The sequence below is a fragment of the Eulemur rufifrons genome, chromosome 29 (assembly GCF_041146395.1).
Source record: "Eulemur rufifrons isolate Redbay chromosome 29, OSU_ERuf_1, whole genome shotgun sequence".
Lineage (NCBI taxonomy): Eukaryota > Metazoa > Chordata > Mammalia > Primates > Lemuridae > Eulemur > Eulemur rufifrons.
In genome coordinates, this window is record NC_091011.1 from 66683237 (window position 1) to 66704851 (window position 21615).

The following is a 21615-nucleotide window of genomic DNA, read 5'->3' on the forward strand; positions in this document are numbered from 1 at the left end:
AATCTTTCATTTTTTTCTTTTCATTAATTCATTCTAAAAAATGGAGGAATAAAGAACTAAAGGGTTGACTTTGTAAATGTTTTCTTCATATAAACTCTTTTGAAAAAGACTTAAAAATATGTCCTAAGTTCCTCTGTCATATATAGGGATCATATAGAAAAAAACCAAGAATTAAAATTTACAGTAATAATAAAGAACTAACTCTTTTTAAGCGCGAGGTTCATAAGCATTCTTATAGCCCTAACCTGTTTACAAATATAATGAAAATGGTTCTAATATTATTCATAGTTAAAACTTATCTGGCCCAAGAAAATACATTAGGTAATTTCCTAAAACACATGTGAATCTTTCAGCTTAAGCAGGATAGTCATCTAAATAGATACTTACCTTATAATCAAAGTTTTCATTTAAGAAGTTCTTACGAAGTGCATCTGAGAGGTACAGAACTGTTGTAATAATAACACTAGTGATAAAAGAGAATACAGTTTAAGTTTAAAACTTCATAGTAGTGAAAATCATTTAGTATATAAGAATAAAAAGCAACTAAAAGAAAACCACCTTAAGTAAGCAAGTGGAGCAATATTAGATAATTCATGTTTGAAATAAAAAAAGAGACACCAGGCCAGGAAAAAAAAGAAAGTATGAAAGAAATCTATCACTGCAGTTGAATTTCTTTATAAAATGATACATTGAAAAATCTATGAATTCACATGACTCAGACAACAATACATTATTATCCTGATGTTTTTTATTCATTTCCAAACAAAGCAAAATGATGTAATACAAAGATAACATTCCATATTTGATTATCGCAAAAGAAAGCCATGCTTTTTAAAAGCACAGGGAAAGAAACAGAGTCCAAAAATGAAATGGATAGGATAAAATGATAGAATATACTGAATATTTATTAGCCTTCTCTCTGTTCTCCCCTGTTTAAGGTGTTAGTGGGCATGTAAGAGCTACAGAAGGCAGCTTCCCTTTCTCAAGGGGACAAGACTGCCACTAAAGAAACAATTACTGCCACTACAGAAACTATAACCCAGTACTAAGCTGTGTGAAACCGACGGAGTGTTACAGCCATTCAGGGAAAGGGGCATCTTCAGGGCAGGAGAAATGGGAGAAAGCCTGAGAGAGGGGACACATGTCGCCATATGTAGCTTGCTGGTGACCACGCCTGCTTAGCTCTAGAGTTCTGTAATTTGTTCAAAATCTGATCATTTTTACAAGCAGAAGAATATATTTTTAAATTGAATGTATTTCCAATAGGTTCACTTAATGTTAGATAAAGCATTGTATTGTAGCAAGATAAGCCACCCCCTGAGCTACTAGAAACTAAGCACCAACACGTAAATGGTTGATGTTTAAAACCTCTCGGCCTTTCCCGAGATGCACGGGTAATGCAGTTATGATGTGCTAAGGCCCCAGTTCTCACCACAGGATTTGTTACTAAAGGATGTGGTTGGATGACCCTGTGCAAAACAAAACAAAACAAAACACCCCACCAACTTCGCACCTTGGTTTTCCTACTGTAAAATATATATTAGAATAATATTTACTAATTGGAAGTACATTTATAGTCTTTGAAGGACCTAAATGTTCATTACTGTTGTTATCTGCTAGAAAACTCACTGTTACAGCCTTCTTGAACTCCTGACCTCAAGCAATCCTCCCGCCTCGGCCTCCCAGAGTGCTAGGATTGTTACAGCCTTCTTGAGGGGGAGAGAAACATTAACACAGCCAAGCTGGATGGCTCAGTGTGGAAGTTCAAGGGAAAGAAAGGGAAAGAGAATGAAAGCACCATTTCATGGGTATCTGCTCTATCCTGAACAGGCACTATGTTACATTTTATATATGTCACGTATACCTTTCAACAAATCTTACTATGGAAGTTAAGTGTAAGAAAAACCTATGAGTTTGAGAAATCCTGTGGTTTCTTTAGCCCCCAAAATGGAAGATATCATCAGTGAATTTCATATCAAAGAGATAAATCGCCACAAATAACAGTATAATGTGGCAATATTTTATAGACAATGGCAAAATCAATGACGATAACTGAAGAAATCACTGAGGCTCCCAAAGTATTTTACTCAAGTTTTATGATATGAAACAAAAGCTTAATCATCAGAAAGTGAAATGCTATCAGGCAAGGAAGTGGTTCTTTGCCTAGGATCTAGTGTTAAGATCATCAGACTTCTAAGTGTACTGAAGAAAAATTTGTTTCCTTAGCATATGGTTATAACCACAAACCTTCTGCTTTGACATTCAGTGGAAAAATACACACGGTCCTACTACACCTGAGTTTTACATAAAAAACCACCTCTGACCCAAACTCTAGCTTGGATTGCTGTTCAGACACAATAGCTCTAGTCTTAGTGAAACACGGCATATGTGGGATTTAGACTATTTACTGGGCTGCATGTCATAGAAAGGAGCTAACAAACTCAGTCTTCCAAGGGAGAGGAGGTTACTCCATGGCTAGGATTACCGAATGGTTGTTTATATGCTGGGTCCCAAACACCCAAACAATATTCATGGCTTCTTGAACTGTGTTTGCATGAACAACATGCAAACTCTGTGGCCTTACTATGGAACGGTGGGTCTCAACCTGGCCTGTGCACTGGAATCACTTGGAACCTTTTAGAATACAAATGTCTCAATCACACCCTCAGAGATTCTAATTATTGGTCTTGGGTGCAACCTGAACATCAGGTTGTCAAAGCTCCCAGCTGATTCTTACATAAACCCAGCGCTGAGAACCACTACTCTACACTAGAGCAGTGCTGCTCAAACTTTAATGGGTACCTGGTGATCTAGTTAAAATGCAGCATATGATTCAGCAAGCCTGGAGTGGGAGTGAGTTGAGATTCTGCATTTCTAACAAGCTTCAGGTGAAGCTAATGCTGTTGGTTTGCAACCCACCCTTTGAAGGCAAGGCACTAGAGTGGCCTCAGTCAAAAAAAAAAAATTCCTGCAAATTCTGCTAAGCATTCTCGTGACTTCTGGAATTTTAGGCAGATTCTTATGTTTCTTTAATGGTGCATGCAGTTCCTATTTCTAGATTGCACACCCTTATCAGAGCTGCTATACCAGCAGGCACAACGAAGCACTGGGCATAAGGCTTATGATCCTTTCAGGGACTTTGGAAAATATTGAGACCTGAAAAATTGTTATGGAACCCAATTAAAACAATAAAATAAAAACTAAAAATAATGATTAGTTACATGTCCACAGAAAGTAACATGATGGATTTCATTAACTGTCCAATTTTTAATGCAATTTTTTATGTTAAAAATATTATAGGTTACTTTTTATATTTTCACCAAAATTTCTAAATACAGTATATATAAATGCTGAGAAATCACAGCCAATCAAAATTAAATGATTTACTCATAGGCCAGTAATTTAAGAAGCAAATGTAAAAATGCTTGTTTTTTCTTCAACAAAATTATATGGAATGTGGCACGTGGGTCAATGCAACGTTTGATATGAAGAGGAGTAGGGTCTCCAAAAAATAAGACTACTCAGGGCTAGAAAGCCCTTAATATGACCCTATTTCAAAGGGTTTTCATTTATGCCTACAACATTCAGTCCAAATCACAGAGGCAGATCCCAGAGCTTTCTATGGTAACTCAACACTGAGACAGTTTCCTTGCACCCGGGTCCCCAAGCCAACTAAAGGCATTTATACATTACTGTCCTTCATTGTAGCAGATACCTGTGGCATTTAGGGACCTTTCTTCACTTGTTCCAATTTATCCAAAGTGATGTGGCTTCTCTGATTTCATTCTTTTACTTATGACGCAGTGTCTGAATATGCAGATATTTCAAATCTCAGGGCTCAACAGCCAAGAAAGGTTTGCAATCTGCTGCCACAAAGGGCCAAATTACTGATTTCTGCCACAGAAATGCGGGCACAGGATCATTTTTCATAATCTATGGGCACAGCATGATAAAATTTATACATAAAAGAGTAACCAGTGCACAGGAAATTGTAGTTATTGCCTCATGGCTTTCCAGTTGCCACCTCATTCTTGGATTTATTCTTGGAATTATTTGCAAGCAACCCTATTGCTCCCTCTCACCCCTGGCTAGGAAACCTCATCACCTATAATTTGTTATTTGGGAAACTATTCCAACCTGATAATCTGCTCAAGGCCATCTCCAAAATCATACACGACTGAGAGAAAGACCTCTGTAGATAAACTGGGTATCGGTAACGTTAATGTTTACATATTGAAAAACTAAGGAAATCTCAACCTGGAGGAGAGCAACTTCCCTACAACCTGGTGGGTTCACTGGGGTCAGCAAAAATCATCACAAAGACATTTAGGGCAGATGAAAATCCTGGACAACTATCAAGGGAATTTTAAACTTCACCCTGTGGGAGAATCGCCTGAAGGATGCATAAGACTCCAGGGCCTCCCCCGCACCTGTGGCTTGGAGGGTTAGCATGGGGCCCTGCCAAGTGATTTTGAAGCCCAGGGTCACCCTTTCTCTCTTTGAGGACTGGTGTTACAGATAGAAAAGACAGATAAAGGTTGGAACTTAGAGAATAATGACATCTGGGGATTTTAGCCTCTTTTACCATTGTATCACCAAGGGCATAGCCTAATAAGTGTTTGTTACATGCCTGTTGCCTCCTAACTATATTGACATCTATGCTTATACTTATTTGCCATATTAGACAATTCTAAAAGGTGAAGCTTATAAAGCTTTCAATAGGTTTTTTAGATATTTTGAAGAACAGACTGAAATCAGGCAAAGCTAATCCAGGTGGAGGGCACAGCGTCAGCTAAAGCAGGGAAACAGGAAAAGGAGTGATTTTGCTTTTGGACAATGGAGCATGCAGTGTGGAGAGACAAAAAGAATGAAAAGGGATTTAAATGAAGTGATTTTGAAGACCCTCTTAACCAGTACTCCATTGGGCAGTCCTGGGAGAAAATCACTCATGTAGCAATATCCTCTGTTTTGATCTATTAGGTTCAAATCCTAAGGCAGCCTTTCCTTCATGTACCCGTTCTCACTACCAACTCCTCCTAACTCACAAGGAGGAGATGCTGTGTGCAAGATATTCTTGTGTAAATATTTGCTATAATTAAGTTTGGCATACTCATCATAGTAATATTCAGTTTTGATAAAAATCAGTATCTTATCTTTCCCTGGACAGTAAAATCTTTTAAGGATAACTACCCTTAATAAAAACAAAAACAAAAGTAGCTGTGTCAGTGGACACTCAAAAGATTAGCTACTCTACCACTCAACCTTTCAGGGTTTGAAAAGGCATACTCTGCCCCCCTTCCTGTCATTATGGCTAAACTGTCAATGCTCCTAGGTAAGGTAAAGCTTTTTTTGTGTGCACTAGATCAGTACTATTCTAAATGTGACAAGCTTCCTTCATGGAGAAGGTCTTACCACAAAAAACAACGTCAGCTGAACTAAACCACATTCCTACATGGTTGATTTGTTTTCAGGTGCAAGCTCACCATGGACAGGTAATAGACAGTTCTTGGACTGGCACACATGGCAATCTTGCACTCAATCTCATCCCTGCTGGCCTACCCAAGGACATTGTTCCTTCAATTATCCCTCTTTTCTTACACCAGTATTTCTATCTTTTACTAATAGGGCCATTCCTATTAGTAAATCAATATGCTATAATATCCCATATTTTAAAAAGAACCCTTCCAGATGTAGCCCTATTTCTCTGCTCCTTTTTATAGCAAAACTCTTCTGAAGGGCTGCCTATAATTACTGTTTGCAGTTTCTCAACTTCTACCCACTCTCAAATTCGGGCTTACCTCTCCACCACTCCACTGAGAGTACTTGTCAAGGTCATGAATATCTACCACGTTGCCAAGTCGTAGGACCAATTGTTGGTCTACATCACTGCCAGCCTCCCTGGGGCTCTAGATATTCCTTCCTTCTTGAAATACTTTCTTCACAGGATATTATACTCTGCTAGTTCTCATCTTACATCACAGGCTCCTCCTTCTCAGTCTTCTTTCCTGGATGCTTCTCCACTTGCTCACCTTTAAAATGTTGGCGTGCCCCAGGGCTCAGTCCTAAGTCCTTTTCTCTTTTCAGTCTGCACTTTCTTCCCAGGTGCTCTCATTCAGTTCTGTGGCTTCAAATCCTATCAATATGATAACGACCCTAAATGTCTCCAGAATTCTCTGAGCTCCATACAAGCAAGTCCAGCTTTCTCGTCTGCGTCTCTACTTGGATATCTAATAGCATCTTGAACTTATACAAGTGGACATAAGTTCGCCTCTCTCACCCCCAATGCTACTCTTCTCTCCATATTTTTCAGCTAAGTGAATGACACCACGATTCATCATTTTGCACAGGCCAAAAATCTAAGAATCATCTTTAATTACTTTTTTTCTCTCCCACCCACATTCAGTTACCTGCAGGTCTTGTTATCCTTCTCTTCACAATCAATCTTCTCACGACCTTCACTGCTATCCATCTGCCCAAGCATCAGCATCTCTCAGCTGGATGGCTGCAGTAAGCTCCTAACTGCTTCTCTCTGGTTTCTCTTTTGTCTCTTTACCCATCAGTATCTGGGTATCTTAGTATCTTACTAGTTCCTCCCTTCCCCACATTTCAGCCACACCAATAGTCGTTCACTTCCTCTAGTGTGCTGTATTTATCCTGACCAAAGGGCCTTTGTCTACGCTGTTCCTACTGACAGTAACATTCTTCCTTTGCTGTCCCTGTACCTCCTGCTTTAGCCTTCAGCTCAAGTTTTGCTCTTTCATGAAAGACCCTTCCTACTCCAGTCTTGAACAAAGTTCCTTTGATAAACACCCTCATAGACTTGTGCTCTTTATCTTTACAGTTCTTATTTTATACATCAGGCACTGGAAAATATTTGCCAAATAGATAGGTCAGTAAGTGAATGGATGATCTCCTTTAAATGATTTAACAAATCATTTATTTGCTAAATAGATCTCATATGAAACTTACATAAGTTAGTGTATGAGATGTTTGAGTCCCACATGCACACAAGATAAACAAAATAAAGACTTGAAATTTCAACTGAGGGGCCTGGGAGTTTTACTTTCTTCAGTAGGCAAGTGTGTTAAAAGATTTATCTCCCTGAAAATATGTATATAAAGCTGTGACTTTATTTTTGTACTTCATTTCACAATGTGTATGGGAAGGGGGTGGAGAGAAGCTTATCTCAAAGTGTCCTATATTTTTGGTACTTACTTTTCATCTTCCTTATGTTTCTTCTTTCTTAGATTGAGCAGTTGTCCTCATTAGACACATCTACCAGGAACTTACAGTGGGCATGAGCTAGCTTTGCAGCAAGCAAGAACGAGAAGGAACATCTCTTGCCCTTGCAGAATTTGGAGTGGACACACTTGCCGTGTTACACAATATCAGGCATGCAGGTGGAAATAAATAAAGAACCATATAAACCACCAGGTGTCTGGTCACAGATTTTGGCAGGACTTCACATAAAGCAGGAAAGCTACAAGATGTGGGACAACACAGCTTATGGATGAAAGTTAAAGGCATTTAATTTACTCAAAAACATAGGAAGACAGGACCAACACATAAAAGAACATTCATTTTGAGGGATGAGCAATTCAGTTGCATTCAAGAGCAGGCCAATGATGACTTCTCAGCTAGCTGCTATCAATTTGACATGTACTAAGCAGCCGAGTGGGCTAATAAATGTGGGAGTTTGGGTTCACACGCCTCTGAGAGGCCCTGATCAAATGTTTATCTAAGAAAGTTAATACTATGGAAGAGGAGCTGGTCAACTTAAGTAACACAGATCTAATTCCTGCAACTTAATTCTACACAGCTTAGCAAAGTGGGAACTTTTTCTTTCCAGTGCATGTTCTTTAATGTATTTAAAACATCTTTAACATCATCTCTCAGAAATCTACTTTTCTACCAATATTATACAGGTTAATATTTTTCACAGATAAAACACAAATAGTTGAAGGCTATTTTCTCGACTATATACTACATTTACAAAGCAAGACAAATCTCATGTTTTCGTAATATGAATGGGAAATAGCTAGGGACTACTAAATGAGGAGAGGAGAGGGAAGGAGAGGTAAGTAGGCAAGCACATAGCAGCCAGCTTTTTCCAACTGGACAGATGTCTCACTAGACCCTGGAGTCCTGTCCACGAATTAGGTTGGACTCACAGCCGCCAGCCATTGCCAACGGAGAGGCAGCGCCAGACTCCTATCAGCACTCGCTTGGGTGGTAATGGAATGAAATCACTGCATTTAGCAAAGGCTGATGGCACTTTTCTTGGGTTTGCTATGGGAGTTACCTTCTGTTTAAATATATTACACAGAGCTCAACTCCAACAAAATCATGTTCTCATTTGGTTAAACATTGTAGATGAAAATCTGGAACATTATGTGTTTACTTCAAACCAGAACCTATACTTCTCAGTCTGTTATCCACTCTTGTGACCACAAAAGTCTTTATAAATGGAATAAAGATGGGGCAGAGAGAGACGGTACTGAATATCAAAAAGCCACCTTGTTGTCATGGTTTTCAGCAAGCTCAAGCAGAGACTGTGTATGTAAGGAACAAAATGTCAAAGTCACTTTCAGTTTGAATTTCTGCCACTGAAAAGTCCAATTCAATCCAAAATATCCCCTGCACGTGGGGCAGGCAGAATGAACAAATGTTGATGCTATGTGATGATGATGTCCACAGCCTGGATCCCTTCCCATCTGGCTCCCTGGATCACTTCATAGCCCTCTCCAGGTACCCAGAATGTTTGCTGTTTGGTAATAAGGCCAGATACACGAGCAAAAGCTCCCACTTAAATCTGTAGCATGCCAATATCCAAATGAATAGATATTTGATTCTACTCACAGATATCAAAGTAAATATGCTAAGTTCTAAAGAGAGCTATTTCAGCAGTCTCAATTAGTCTTCAAAATGGAAAAGCTGCTCTGTACTTATGTAAAATATGCCATATTATACTATTTGTTACTTCACAAAGTTTTTAACACATCATTTTAACACCTCCGAGTCTATAAATGTATACTGCAGCAGAAGCCGTACTGAGCATATCTAATCAAACTCAAATCCTATTTTCCTGTGGCTCTCACCACTATCACACCTGGGCATCTGGGGAAGACATGGGGTGACCTTGGCCTATGGATAGGTGCCTAGAGAATTCAACTTTCACCCTGAGCAGGAGGGTGTTGGTGTTTGGAGAAGAGGAGGAAGGAGAAGCAGGCGAGTGTGGGCTTGGAAAGTGAGAATGCTAATGAAATACGGTAAATAAGTTTGGAAGTGAACATCAGGCCAGTTTCCTAAAGAACAACTTCATTCTGTGTCCTGAGACCATGGGGACAGGAAGCAGAGAGAACAGATACGTCCCTGACACTGCACTCCCCAGAATGGCCCTTGACATTCTGACTGTCCTTAATATTCTTTCCTGGCTTCTATTCCTTCAAGTATTGCCCTCAGATCAATTTATTTATTTATTTTTTGCTGGATATACTTCTTATAGGCTAATTTTATCAACTTCCAGAGATTCAAATATCACCTTTACCTCAATAGTTTCCCAAATGTCTGTTTCTAGTTCTGAACTTTCCTCAGAGCACTATTTTCAGTTTTTTCCTGGCCACACCACTTGGATGAATCAAAGGAACTTCAGTCTTTACGTATCCAACCTAAGGCCTATGTCTTATTCCCTGTGCTCAGCACAGGGTAGATGCTTGATGTATTTTGTTGAAATAAAAAGAATTAAGAAAGATCAGAAATGAGTCAAATGTCTAGCAACTAGGAATTGGTTAAATAAACTATGGTATACCCATTCGATGAAATGTTATTCAGCTGTAAAAGAAAAAAGCATTAAAGAATGAGGGACTTTCTATTTATTAATTTGGAAAGACTGCCAGTATTTCTGAGTGTAAGAGCAATGTACAGAACAGTGAATACATTATGTTACCTGCTAGGCTCTTCATAAAGGAACACTGGAAGGATATGCAAGAGACCAAAGTGGTTACTATAGTCTGGGGATAGGAGGTAGATGGGAATGGAAGTTCTCAATGCATACTCTGCTATATTGTTTGATTTTTGAATGATGTTTACATATTCTAAACAAATCATAATTCAAAACAAACAGAAATAATTTTTTTACAAAAGACAGAGAAGTTAATTCATAAGCAAAAAAAAAAAAAAAAAGAATTTCAAACTTGAGATCAGATTAAAAAGATCATTTTGTATCCCGTTCTTCCTCTATACCATGAGCTGGAATTATCATCAATATAAATGTCTTACTTGTTGGCAACCAAGCGCATAACAGTCCAGTCCTTTGGAAACATCTCTGGGCGTATCAATATTCGGAACACAGTAAATATCTGCAGCAGGAAATCCTTGGATAAGGAGAAACAGATCATTTTACTGATTTATTGTAACTGTCAATAAACACACACACACGCGCGCGCACACACACACACACACACACACACACTCAGAGTACTGTTGTAACCATTTCCAAAGCAATCATAGAGAAGGAACCACACTTTAATAATTTACAGCAGGGAAGGGATCATTACGCTTCCCATTCCCAGCACCCAAACCTGCTGGCTTGCTACCCTTCCCCAATGTTTTCTCTTCTTTTTCTTTGTCAGGTACAGTGGAAATGACTTTTCATTTCTCTTCTCAAATGCTAACAATTTAGATTCTTAAAATAAAAATGGAAAACTTGCAACAGGAGATTAGCAGGCAAATATATTTCCTTTCTTCTATTATAGTATCCTAAACAGTAGAACTTTTTAACTCAAGAGAACAACGAACATCCCGGTTCAGTTCTACTTTCCTTCAAGTGGGTGTCGAACTTTAGAGAGTTATGTTCATAACAAAGCATCTTTTATAAAAACCTATGTTTCTTAGAGGGGGTTCCTGAGATGTGGTATTAATGGGATGTGCGCAGGTGGGTAGAATCTGAGTGAATTTTCCTGAGTGTGTGATACAGAATCAACTGAAATGAAGATGTGCTAACTCGAGCCCAGTGTCGAGTGCTCAGTAGCTACAAGAATGGCAAGATGTCCCGCACAGGGATGCTGAGCCACCGGGCAGCACAGTAGTATTTACTGAGATGTTCTCTTTAAACTGATCACCTGAAAACACTCTTGACCAGAAGCTATTCTCAGACATGGAAATCTCTCTTCTTTAAACATTACAAGAGACCAGACCAAAAATGCTAGAGCACATGATACTTAATGGGGAGTTAAGGAGATAACATACCACATGTATTGAATGAAATAGAGCTTTCCCAACTCAAAAATGGATTTGCTCAGTCTAGCTTTGTTTTAGATTTATTAACTAGAAAACTTAAAAATAAAGTGCAATTCAAAACACAAGGGTTTTATTTATCAGACCCGATAACACATTATGTTAAACATGTAAGCTGCTTGAATATAAGATTATGGTTGTCATTCATATCAACAGAAGATAGATAGAATCTCAAAACTGAGAACCATGTGGCAGCTTCATTGTTTTTTTTTATATATTCTAACAGCTTCAATCAAGCCCATAAATATTTTGACAAGCTTTTATTTTAGCATATTTGGCATCAACACACATACGTTGACATGCAGTATATACACCATGTGGAAACATGCCCACCAGGTCGTCTGTCTCTCCATGGCTGGACAGATTGCGCCCATGTCTCCAGAATCACCAGAAGCAGTTTCCCAAACGTACTCCACTACAGGTCAGGTAATTTGGGGAAACACTTCACCTTCTAGCTCTCTCTTGGGACAGCAGGTCATTAGCATACTAACACTGTCAGAAGCCCTTTTTGATGCATTTCTAAAACCTATTTTCAGTTGATTCTTTTGGGTTTCTCAGACATGAATACAAATAATCCCTGCAAAAAAATGATTTTTGCATTTATCTTTCAAAGAGTTGTACCCCAGTCCAGTTTCCTATCTTGTTGCATTTGCTCCGAGAGATATCAAAGAACAATCATGAAAGTGGAGATTCATTTGTTTTTCATAGTCTACAATTAGGAATAGTTTAAATAAATTCTAAAATACTGAAGTTCCATTTTCTCGCCTCAGAATTTGTAACAATTAGAAACTGGAGGCAGCACCCTGAGTGGAGGTGTGTATGTGTATGTGTGTGTGGTGGGGGTTTTGTGGGGGGCCCTGTGATGTCAGTTGCATGGAGAAAAAACTGTCCGAAAGAATTAGCTACAGGAGGCAAGACGTCTGTCTTAAGGGCTAGCAACTTCGGTTGTTCTTTCGTAGTGCTGAGGACAAGGGAAAGATTATTCCAAGTGTGGGAGCTGGGGCTAGATAACCTGTTTCTGTGCTGTCTCATTTTCCTATTCCCATTTATTTCACAAAATAAAAGGCTGTGGCAGCACGTGGCAATGCTATATATTGACATAAATCTTTATTTCCCTCAAGAAACCTTTTCAGTGTCTTGAGTAGCTTTCTACAGTGTCCATTCAAGTTTCATTTATATTCATGAAACCAAACACATTCATTTGTGGAAACCTTATAAGAAAAATGAAAGAACAATATACTGAGAATCAGAAAACTTAGATTTTAATTCTGGCTCTGCAATTAACTAGCTCAATGACCTTCACAATTTACTTAACCTTTCTGGAATGGAGCTCTTATACTTGGGAAATGTGGGGGCTTTAAGGTCTCTTGTAGTTAGAGAAGTTTAAAAAAATCAATATGATCATTTACCTATTCAAAAGTCATCCCCAAATTTTTCTTATTTCTAAGGTGTAGGTTAATGTTTCATCACATCACACTGTGAAAACACAGATATCTTCCATTTTGGTACTTACATGTAATTTAGTTTAACAAGTATTTGTCAACTGCCATGCAACAGAGTTTATTTCAAACTCAGTTCTAATATTTTAAAGCATTAAGATCTGAAAGCTACATTCTTTAACATCCCCTTCCTTCCTACCCCAAGTACAGTGGTATTTTCTTGTCTGTCCTAAGTACTTTTCAGCTCTGGCCATTTCACTAAATATGTGCTTTTGCATAGATAGATACAATTATTTTGCACATTTAAATAAGTAACAGATTCCTTTTATAATTTAAAAAAGAACACTGCCATGCCTATAATATTTGTGCTTGGATAGCACACAGAAAAAAATGTTTCACATGCCACCATTTTAAACCTGGCAGCCTGGGAGCCGTTTCTTTTTCTGTTTGTTTACTTCATATAGCTCAGCATAGTAACTTAACTGTATTCTTCCAATCAGGGTTCAAAATAAAAAAGAAACAGGGAGGTGCTACTTTATAGAAGTACTTTTCCTGCAGTGCAAAAAGGTTCAAGTAAGAAAGTCCTTGTGAAAATCTTCCAAAACAATAAAAAGTCCTATATTCAAAGAAAAAGCAAAGCAGGAAGTTGTTATGATTTTAGAAATTATGACTAATATTTATCCATTTATAAATATTGGATACTTTACCATGTGCCAGGCACTGTGGGTGACATTAGATGATGGGGACACCCGGCTTACCAGGTAAGATACGTTCTTTTATTTATTCATGCAGCAAGTATGTATGGGGTGTCTGTGACACGCCACACACAGTGAGGAAGCTGAATGTGTTCTGTGCTTCCATGGAGCTCACAGTATGGTAACAGACGAGGATGTTAATCTAATAACCACACAGATGCACGCCTGCTTCATAAACTAGGAGAAGTCTGAGGGTCAGGGATTCTACGCAGACGGAACAACACCTGCGGGCCCAGAGGCAAGAGAGAGCACAGGGTTGCCAGACTGCAAGGGTAGTGGCCGGAAATGGTGCCGAAAGATAAATGGAGATAAATAGAAAATAAACAAATAGGGAGAGATAAAAGGTAAACATCGTGACTTTTCCATAGGAAGGAGTTTGGACATTTTATCCTGGGTGCAATGTGGAGACACGGAGAGGTTTTATGCAGATGTTTCAGAGGATCAGATTTGCGTTTTAGAAAGATTTCCTAGCTGTACCATATATAAAATTGTTCTTGATTATCCATGATACTATGATATGAAGAATGGCACAAACAGAAATTAGGTTTATGAAACAGAATTGGTGAGACACAGAAAGAGGAACTCTTAGACCATGAAACATGAGTTAAGACATCTAGAAAATAAAGCAACAAGAAGGAGGTAGACAGACCGGGACACTGTCTCCTTATGTCAAGAACAATGAGTAGGACAGAGCCTTCCAGAAACACATTTCTTTTATTTATGATTTAGGCTATAGACAGATGTTATTTTTAAAATTTGCCACAAATTTCAAAAGTGCAATACCTTTGATATGGGGTTTGAATTCAATTAAAGGTTGTTAATAATCATTATCACATTGAAATTTATGTCGTTAAAACAGAATCTTTAAGTATATTATACAAAATAACTCCCAAGTGATCTTCAATCTTTTAGAGCTATAGAACTATTTTTCTGTTGTAATTAATATATTCAAATAAAGATGATAATTCACAATAATTATATGGAAAAAGATGGTTTATTGAGGCAAACAAAAATATTAGGAGCATTAATTCATTCAACAAAGGTTTAACGTTCCAGGCTCTGTGGCTGGACCCAAAGACATGGTCCCTATTGACAAGGAGCCCATAGTCTTCAAAAACACAAGGAAACAGCAAGTAATTACAGTGCATTATTGCACACTATCAGAGAGGGGGACTGTAAACCATAACTGTGAAGGCTTCATCAAGAAAGTGATACCTGCGTTGGATTTTGTAGCATGAGCTGAATGAAATCAGAGAAGTACACATTAGGCAATGGAAATGAGGTTGTAGTGGAATAGGCATTTCAGATAGAAACAAAAAGATGATTCAGAGGAATTAAAATTTATGTACAGGGTTTTTTAGGAATACACAAGTGGTTTCAAGTGGCTGGAGTGAAAGGTATTTGCAAGGGGGTAGAGGATAATGAGGTTGGAAGGTAAACTGAGGACAGGCACATGACAGATTGGACTTTGTCCCTGTAGATAATGGGACATACTCAGAGTTTTAAAGTTGAACTGAGGCTTGATCAAATAGGATTTCTGAAAGCTAGTGGGCCAGTATATGGGAGACAATGAAGAGTTATAAAAAGTGCTGTACTTAACTTCCAGAACATGGACAATCTTATGCTTACAGCAAGATTTCCATAATTTTACAAAAAGTCATAATCAACGAAGAACAGCAGTCTCACAGCTTTATATACGTGAAATACCAAGGACGTGGACAAAACTTTAGCCCCCAGTATAAGGTGGGCGGATAATAAAACATTACTGACTAGAGGAGGCAAAAAAAAAAAAAAAGCAATCACTACCTAGTATTTGCTTTTGTTCATTTTAGAATAGTTACATGTTCCAGAGAAGAAAAGATTAAACAATACAGAGTACCAGCCCTCAGGCCTCTGCTCCCACACACTTGTGTTCTGACACTGTGGCTCACGCCATTCACACCTGAGTGCCTGAGGACCAAGGAAAAGAAACGCCACACTTCAGAAAGCCAGAAGCCACTTCAACGTAACCCTAGAGGTATCCAGGCTCTTCAAGCACCATGGAGTTAAAACACCATTAGTCATGGTAGATACTTGAGAACTACATGCTTTCAAAATTCATTTTGATTTAGAGAGACACTGGGAAATACTAAAGTCTTTCTTTAAACTGATAAAAAGAAAGGACAAAGCAGTGATGCTAGAAATAAATAACAATATTCATTTAAAGATCTCAAGGTCAGTTTGTCAATATCAATTCAAATTTAAAATGTATATATTCTATGACCTAACAACGCTACTTCCAGAAATTTATTCTACAGCAATAAGGGCACAAGTCCATAGAGATATAATATCACGATGCTTACGGCAAGATCCTTTCTAATGGCAAAAAATCAGAAACATTCTGAACGCCCATCAGAAGGGGAATGATTAAATTATGTAGCATCCATATAATGAGATTCAGAAGAATGAGGTTTGGGTTATATAATATCCATGAGATTATCGTGTGGAAAAAGTGCAGACCAATATGAATAGTACGGGTCCACTTAAAAAGTATGTGTATGTATGTATGTACGTACAGCATAAAAAATAGTCTACGAGGACACTCCTCTACATGTTAAGAGAAGTTACCTCTGGTGGTTAGGATAGATTTCAAAATTTCAATATGAAGTCACAGACTTAAGTAAAACTGTGCTAAAATACAATTTTTGACTAAAGCTAATAACTCCACAATTATCTTCCTTTTGACATTTTGGATTTCTGTACTCAGAGTGGATAAGTCCTAAGGCCTTTTATTCACTTTTAATTCTAAACTCAAGATTGAATGTAAGAATGAAAAACATGATACCCTATGCCAATCGAATAACTGCTAGATAGACTACATCTGCCCCCAAACAATTCTTTGTTTCATGTGTCTCAGCTTGTCAATTGCTCCACGGTAGCAGAAAGACTACTCTGAGATCATATAATATTTTCCAGGCAGTTAAAGTCAAAGACAAGTTGACCCCTATGCACTATCTATACTAAAAAAATCTACAAATCTTCCCCTAAGGCACTTTGAAAGCTTCCAATCAAGCAAACATTGCAGTGAAACTGTATTTATTGTTCTATAATATAATTCTCCATCACCCAGCATTTAAGCAACCCTCCCAATATGATGGTTTACAAATGAAAGTTGTCTGGGAAACCAGAGATGGAAGAGAAATAAGAACAGATGACAGATCATTCCTCCAACTGAGAACAATTACATCTAGGCTTTTAGTGACACCATGAAGGAAGCATTATAGTTCCCCAAATCTCAGCAAATATTGGACTTTTAGAAACCTTTCAGCACCAATATTTTCTGTTTAATGTCAGCCTGTCAGACTAGCATAGCATATTGATTAGACTATGGATGATAGAGAATATCAAACACAACTCTGCTTTCCTAGTCATAAAGTTGCAGCCAGAACTTCTCACTGTGGTTTTAAAGAGATGAAACTAGCTAATACATTTACATATTCTCCCTTATCTTTTATTTAGGCAATATTTCTAGGCTCACTTAACTAGAGTGAGTCTATTTGCTTTTGTCTCCTTAGTTCTGTTATTCCGTTTCTAGTTTATTTAATTTCGATGACAGGTGTTTCAAACCCTATGTCCTTATCCCAAGTGAGAGCTAATCGCTTTGCTTGAGTAATAGAAACCTTAGAGAGTCAATATAGATGAGCAGATCTGTGGACAAAGCTGAGAAAAAAACAGTTTAGAACTGAATGGAAACAGGTAAAGCCATTGTCCAGGAACTGTCTGAACAGTGATCAATAAGAACAAAAGAAATAAAAAAGATATATTAGAGAAAATTATTTAAAAAGTCACTTACCCTTAGATCTTCCTTTGTATTGAAACTATCAAGAAGCTGTTGATAATGTCTATCTGTCATTTGTCGTAATAGGGACAAGAGACAAGCAACAAACTCCCCCTAATATAAAAAAAAAAAAAAGCATATTTTTGGTAAGGACATAAAAGAACATCAGTAACTTACTCTGAACTATCCTCAAAGAGAATACTTGAAAAGAAAATCACTATGACACAAACTCACCATATGAAGTCTTCTCAATCTAAATTACCCAAAATATAACAGCTAAAATTTCTCCCTTTGATGATTACCATTTACTAGGTATATATGCATTTTTAATTTTAGAGAGGATTTTTTTTTTTTAACTTGGTTGGAAGCTTTTCAACTGGGAGCTAACTCCCAACACTTAAAGGAGGCAAGGTGATGAGGCTCTTGATCATTTACGAAGCATTTAAAATACCTGCATTCATTATACCAATTAAGCTTCATATCAACACTATGAGGAAGGGGATAGTTATAATACTCATTTAAAGAAAGCAAAATGTAGATTCAGATGGGCTAACAGACTTGCCCAAAGTCAGACAGCTAGAAAGGGCTGGAGTTATCCCCAGATCTTTCTGACTCCAGAGTCCTTCCTGCAGCTTTGTGCTCCAGTTTTGAATTCCTGTGACCTCCAACTCAGCGGAGTGCCGATCTGTGGACTCACAGGGTGTGGAGAGAGCCATGTATTGCATAATGTTGGTTTTAATCTTCTTTTAAAAAATAGTTTTAAATTAATAGCCATTCTTTTGTGTTTGGGCTCTATGTGATTTACTCCTACAAATTCCAAGTCTTAAAAATGAACAATAAAAAAGAAAAGCATATATAGCATCCATAGATTTGAAGACCTATATAAAATTGCCATCACTTGCATTTTCCAATGCACTTATAATTTAAAATACATGTGCTTGCAGTGTAACCTTTTTTGCTTAGCAAAGAATTTATCTACTTTTAAATAGAGTAATAACATTTAAAACAAAACAAACACAACAGGAGAGGCAGTCAGTAGTAACTGACTGTCTATTTACAGAAGTGCAGTTTAATTGGGAATTGGTTTCTTAGACTTTACATGGAAAGAGACAATAGGCTCTAAAATTGGAGACCAAAAGCCCTGAGCAGTGGGATTTTCCAATAGAGGCAGCTGGGTCAGGACAGTGTGACATGTCCTCACCAGCTGCCGTGGGAGGCCTGAGCATGCTACTTAACGGTCATGTCAGAGTAACCAGAGATTCACGCTGGCTCCTTGCATGTGGATAATCATTTACAACACACAGGTATGACAAATAATTGTCCCTGTACACTTATTAGGGGCAAATATTCAAGAAACTAACCAATATGGGCCAGTGGAAACAGCCTCCAAACTCAATATATTACTTTGTTAATGAACAAGGGGACCCTGGATACTTAACACAAGAAAATAAAAAATTTAAAGGCAAAATTATTAATATTTTATTTAGTGTGCATGTGTGGAAGGAAATAACCCAAGGCTAGGAAAAGATTGTACATTTTAAACAAGTATAATTTTAAATAAGTACAATTTCAATTATAACTCAGTAAAATTTTAAAAAATAAGACATTATTACAACACTATGATTTATGGAATGGTACTATGTGTAAGTTTCCATACTTTGATTACATTATTGAGTTCATTAATTATTAGAGCCTTGCTGGGTAGACACTATCAACTTCACCTTAAAGAAAAGATAATTATCTGTTAAGGTTCAGAAATTTATCCCAAATTCCACAGCTAGTAAATGGTGAAGCTGGGATGTGAACCCAGGTGTCTCTAGCTCTAGAAGTCTATACTCAGTGGCTCTTCTTCCTTCTGCTCAGAATGGTTTGATTTTATAGAGAAAATATATCTGAGATTTTGGGTCATAATCCAAATATAAATAAGTATATTAGAATCTGTCAGTTAATAACAAATGTCCATACTTTTATTTGAGACAGAGTCTCACTGTCACCCTGGCTAGAGTGCTGTGGCGGCATCAAACATAGCTCACTGTAACTTCAAACTCCTGGGCTCAAGCAATCCTCCTGCCTCAGCCTCCCCAGGAGCTGGGACTACAGGTACACACCACCAAGACTGGCTAATTTTTGTATTTTTTGTAGAGACGAGGTCTTGCTTTTGCTCAGGCTGGTCTCGAACTCTTGACCTCAAGCAATCCTCCCACCTTGGCCTTCTAGTCTGCTAGGATTACAGGCGTGAGCCACTGCACTTGGCCCAATGTCCATACTTTTTAACCTCTCTATTAATTATGACTTGACTTAAAAAATAAAAATCTAGTTGGCAGAAACCCAATCATCTCCTTTTCATCTCTTAGTTTTTCTACATCCTATCCACATTGTCTTCAATATAGCTACTAGACTAATTTTCCTAAGATATTCACTTCAACACATAATCCTATGAATAGTGAAATAACTTGAAGTTGGTAAAATGACATATTATTTGTAAAAAATTTAGTACTAAGAAAAATTATTTGATAATGAAAACTTTCTTATTAAGTCTTTACCTTCAATGTATTAATACGTAGGCGAACACCTCTATGAATCCAAGTTAACTACTTGCATCTGTCACCTCTGACTTAGGCCCATGGCAATAATGTACCATCGTGACATATAACCTCTTGCACGTTTATGATGTATTGTCAATTCCAAAACCTATTCTACAATGCAATTTTATTTATCCACTTAATCTACTTAGGAACTCCAAGAATATTCAACCCCGTTTGGAGGCCAATATTTTACTGAGGTATTTTTTTTTTTTTTTTTACCTATAATGTAATTTTCTTTTTTCTTAAGATATTTTAAGAGCATATCTAGATGGAAATGCTATACTCACAATTTGTTAATAAGAATAAATAAAAAAACAACACTGGCCAAGATTTACTTAGCTGTAGTGTGAGAATTTCCTACATATAAATCGCCTTTAAAACTCTGTAGTCTTCAGTGGCCTTTTTATGTACAGATTGAGTATAATGGGAACTTCAACCAATAACCTTGTATAATAAGAGTATTGGATGGCTGCAACAACAGTCTTCAAGACATCTTCTATTATATGTATGCATTATTTTTTCCAGATCTTTCTTACAGAATTCTCCAGGACCTATTTCCCTCCCCAAGCACAAGCTGACAGGATGAAAACTTAGACAAGCATGCCAGAGTCTTTAGACATGGCCTGTGCCCAGCTGAGTCACCTGCACTACAAATGGTGCTTAACAGAATTATGTACAAGGAAGCATTTACAAACTGGAAGGAATTCTGGAGCCCTGTTAGTTGAGAGTGTGCAGCAAATGGCCATTTATGCTGCTTTATAAAATGTGCTTCTATGTACAATTAGATTTTGAAAGGAACTGATCACAATGGTGCCTTTTTAAATTGCTAGTTAGAGAGAGCACTTTAAAGTCTAAATAACAGTTGGTGGAAGAACAAAAAGTACAATCCTTTTAAATTTTAAAAATAAGGCCTCTGATATCTGGAATTGTGATACAGTGGAAGCCAGTCCTCATGCTGGTATTGCTGAGAGGCAGGGTAACAACCATGGTACTTACAGAACACTAAAAATTCATCACGACCCACTTGTGGATCTGCTTTTATTCACAGTGTGTCCATTTATTACGGCACCTTTTCATATACGTGTCTGCAAAGACTGAAAAGCTGCTCAATGTAGGATCACCATATAAAGACTCCCTGTTCAGAGAGCCTCTTCTCTGTGAGAAAATGGTGAAGAAATTAGACAGATCTTCAGTGCCCAGAGAGAACTGATTTTGTGAATGACCAGAGTATATTTCTCACCGTGGAATTAGTTATAACAAATAACAATACAATTATCACTTCTGCAACAATAAGGCTATTACTGTGACTCCAGCTGCTATCACAATTACTGATGGCTAAAATTTATTGAGTATTAGACCAGCTACTGTTTAAACACTCTTCCAGATTTGATGAAATCCTCACACTGTAAGTACAATCATTTTCTCTGTTTTAAAGCAAACAAACAGAGGCTTACAGACTGGTAACTTGACCAACATCATGTAGTCAATAACGTGGCAAAGGAGAAATCACGCCAGGTCTCCCTGGTACTCTGAAAACAATGTCTTAATGCATAAAACCAACGATGCCAAATAATTTAGGTGTGTGTTTCCTAGAAAATTTCATCCCACATACCTTGAGAGTTTGGTTTTTCATACAGCAAGGGGTGGCACAAAGCTACATGGGAAAGATTCTCTTCATGTGATTTTCCTAAAATTTAGTACACAGGACAATCACCCAGCCTGCC

The 21615-nt window shown here is 37.6% G+C and overlaps 1 protein-coding gene across 3 annotated transcripts in view; it reads right to left on the reverse strand.

Annotated features, from left to right (window-relative positions):
* Positions 1-21615, reverse strand: part of DOCK4 (dedicator of cytokinesis 4) — a 413001-nt gene that overhangs the window by 72885 nt on the left and 318501 nt on the right. For all 3 annotated transcript variants that reach the window (XM_069462529.1, XM_069462528.1, XM_069462526.1), the window contains exons 26-28: positions 17322-17420; positions 10279-10373; positions 388-463 (exon numbers count right to left, since the gene is read on the reverse strand). In XM_069462529.1, the coding sequence (XP_069318630.1) occupies positions 388-463; positions 10279-10373; positions 17322-17420 (270 nt within the window). The remainder of the gene's footprint in view (positions 1-387; positions 464-10278; positions 10374-17321; positions 17421-21615) is intronic.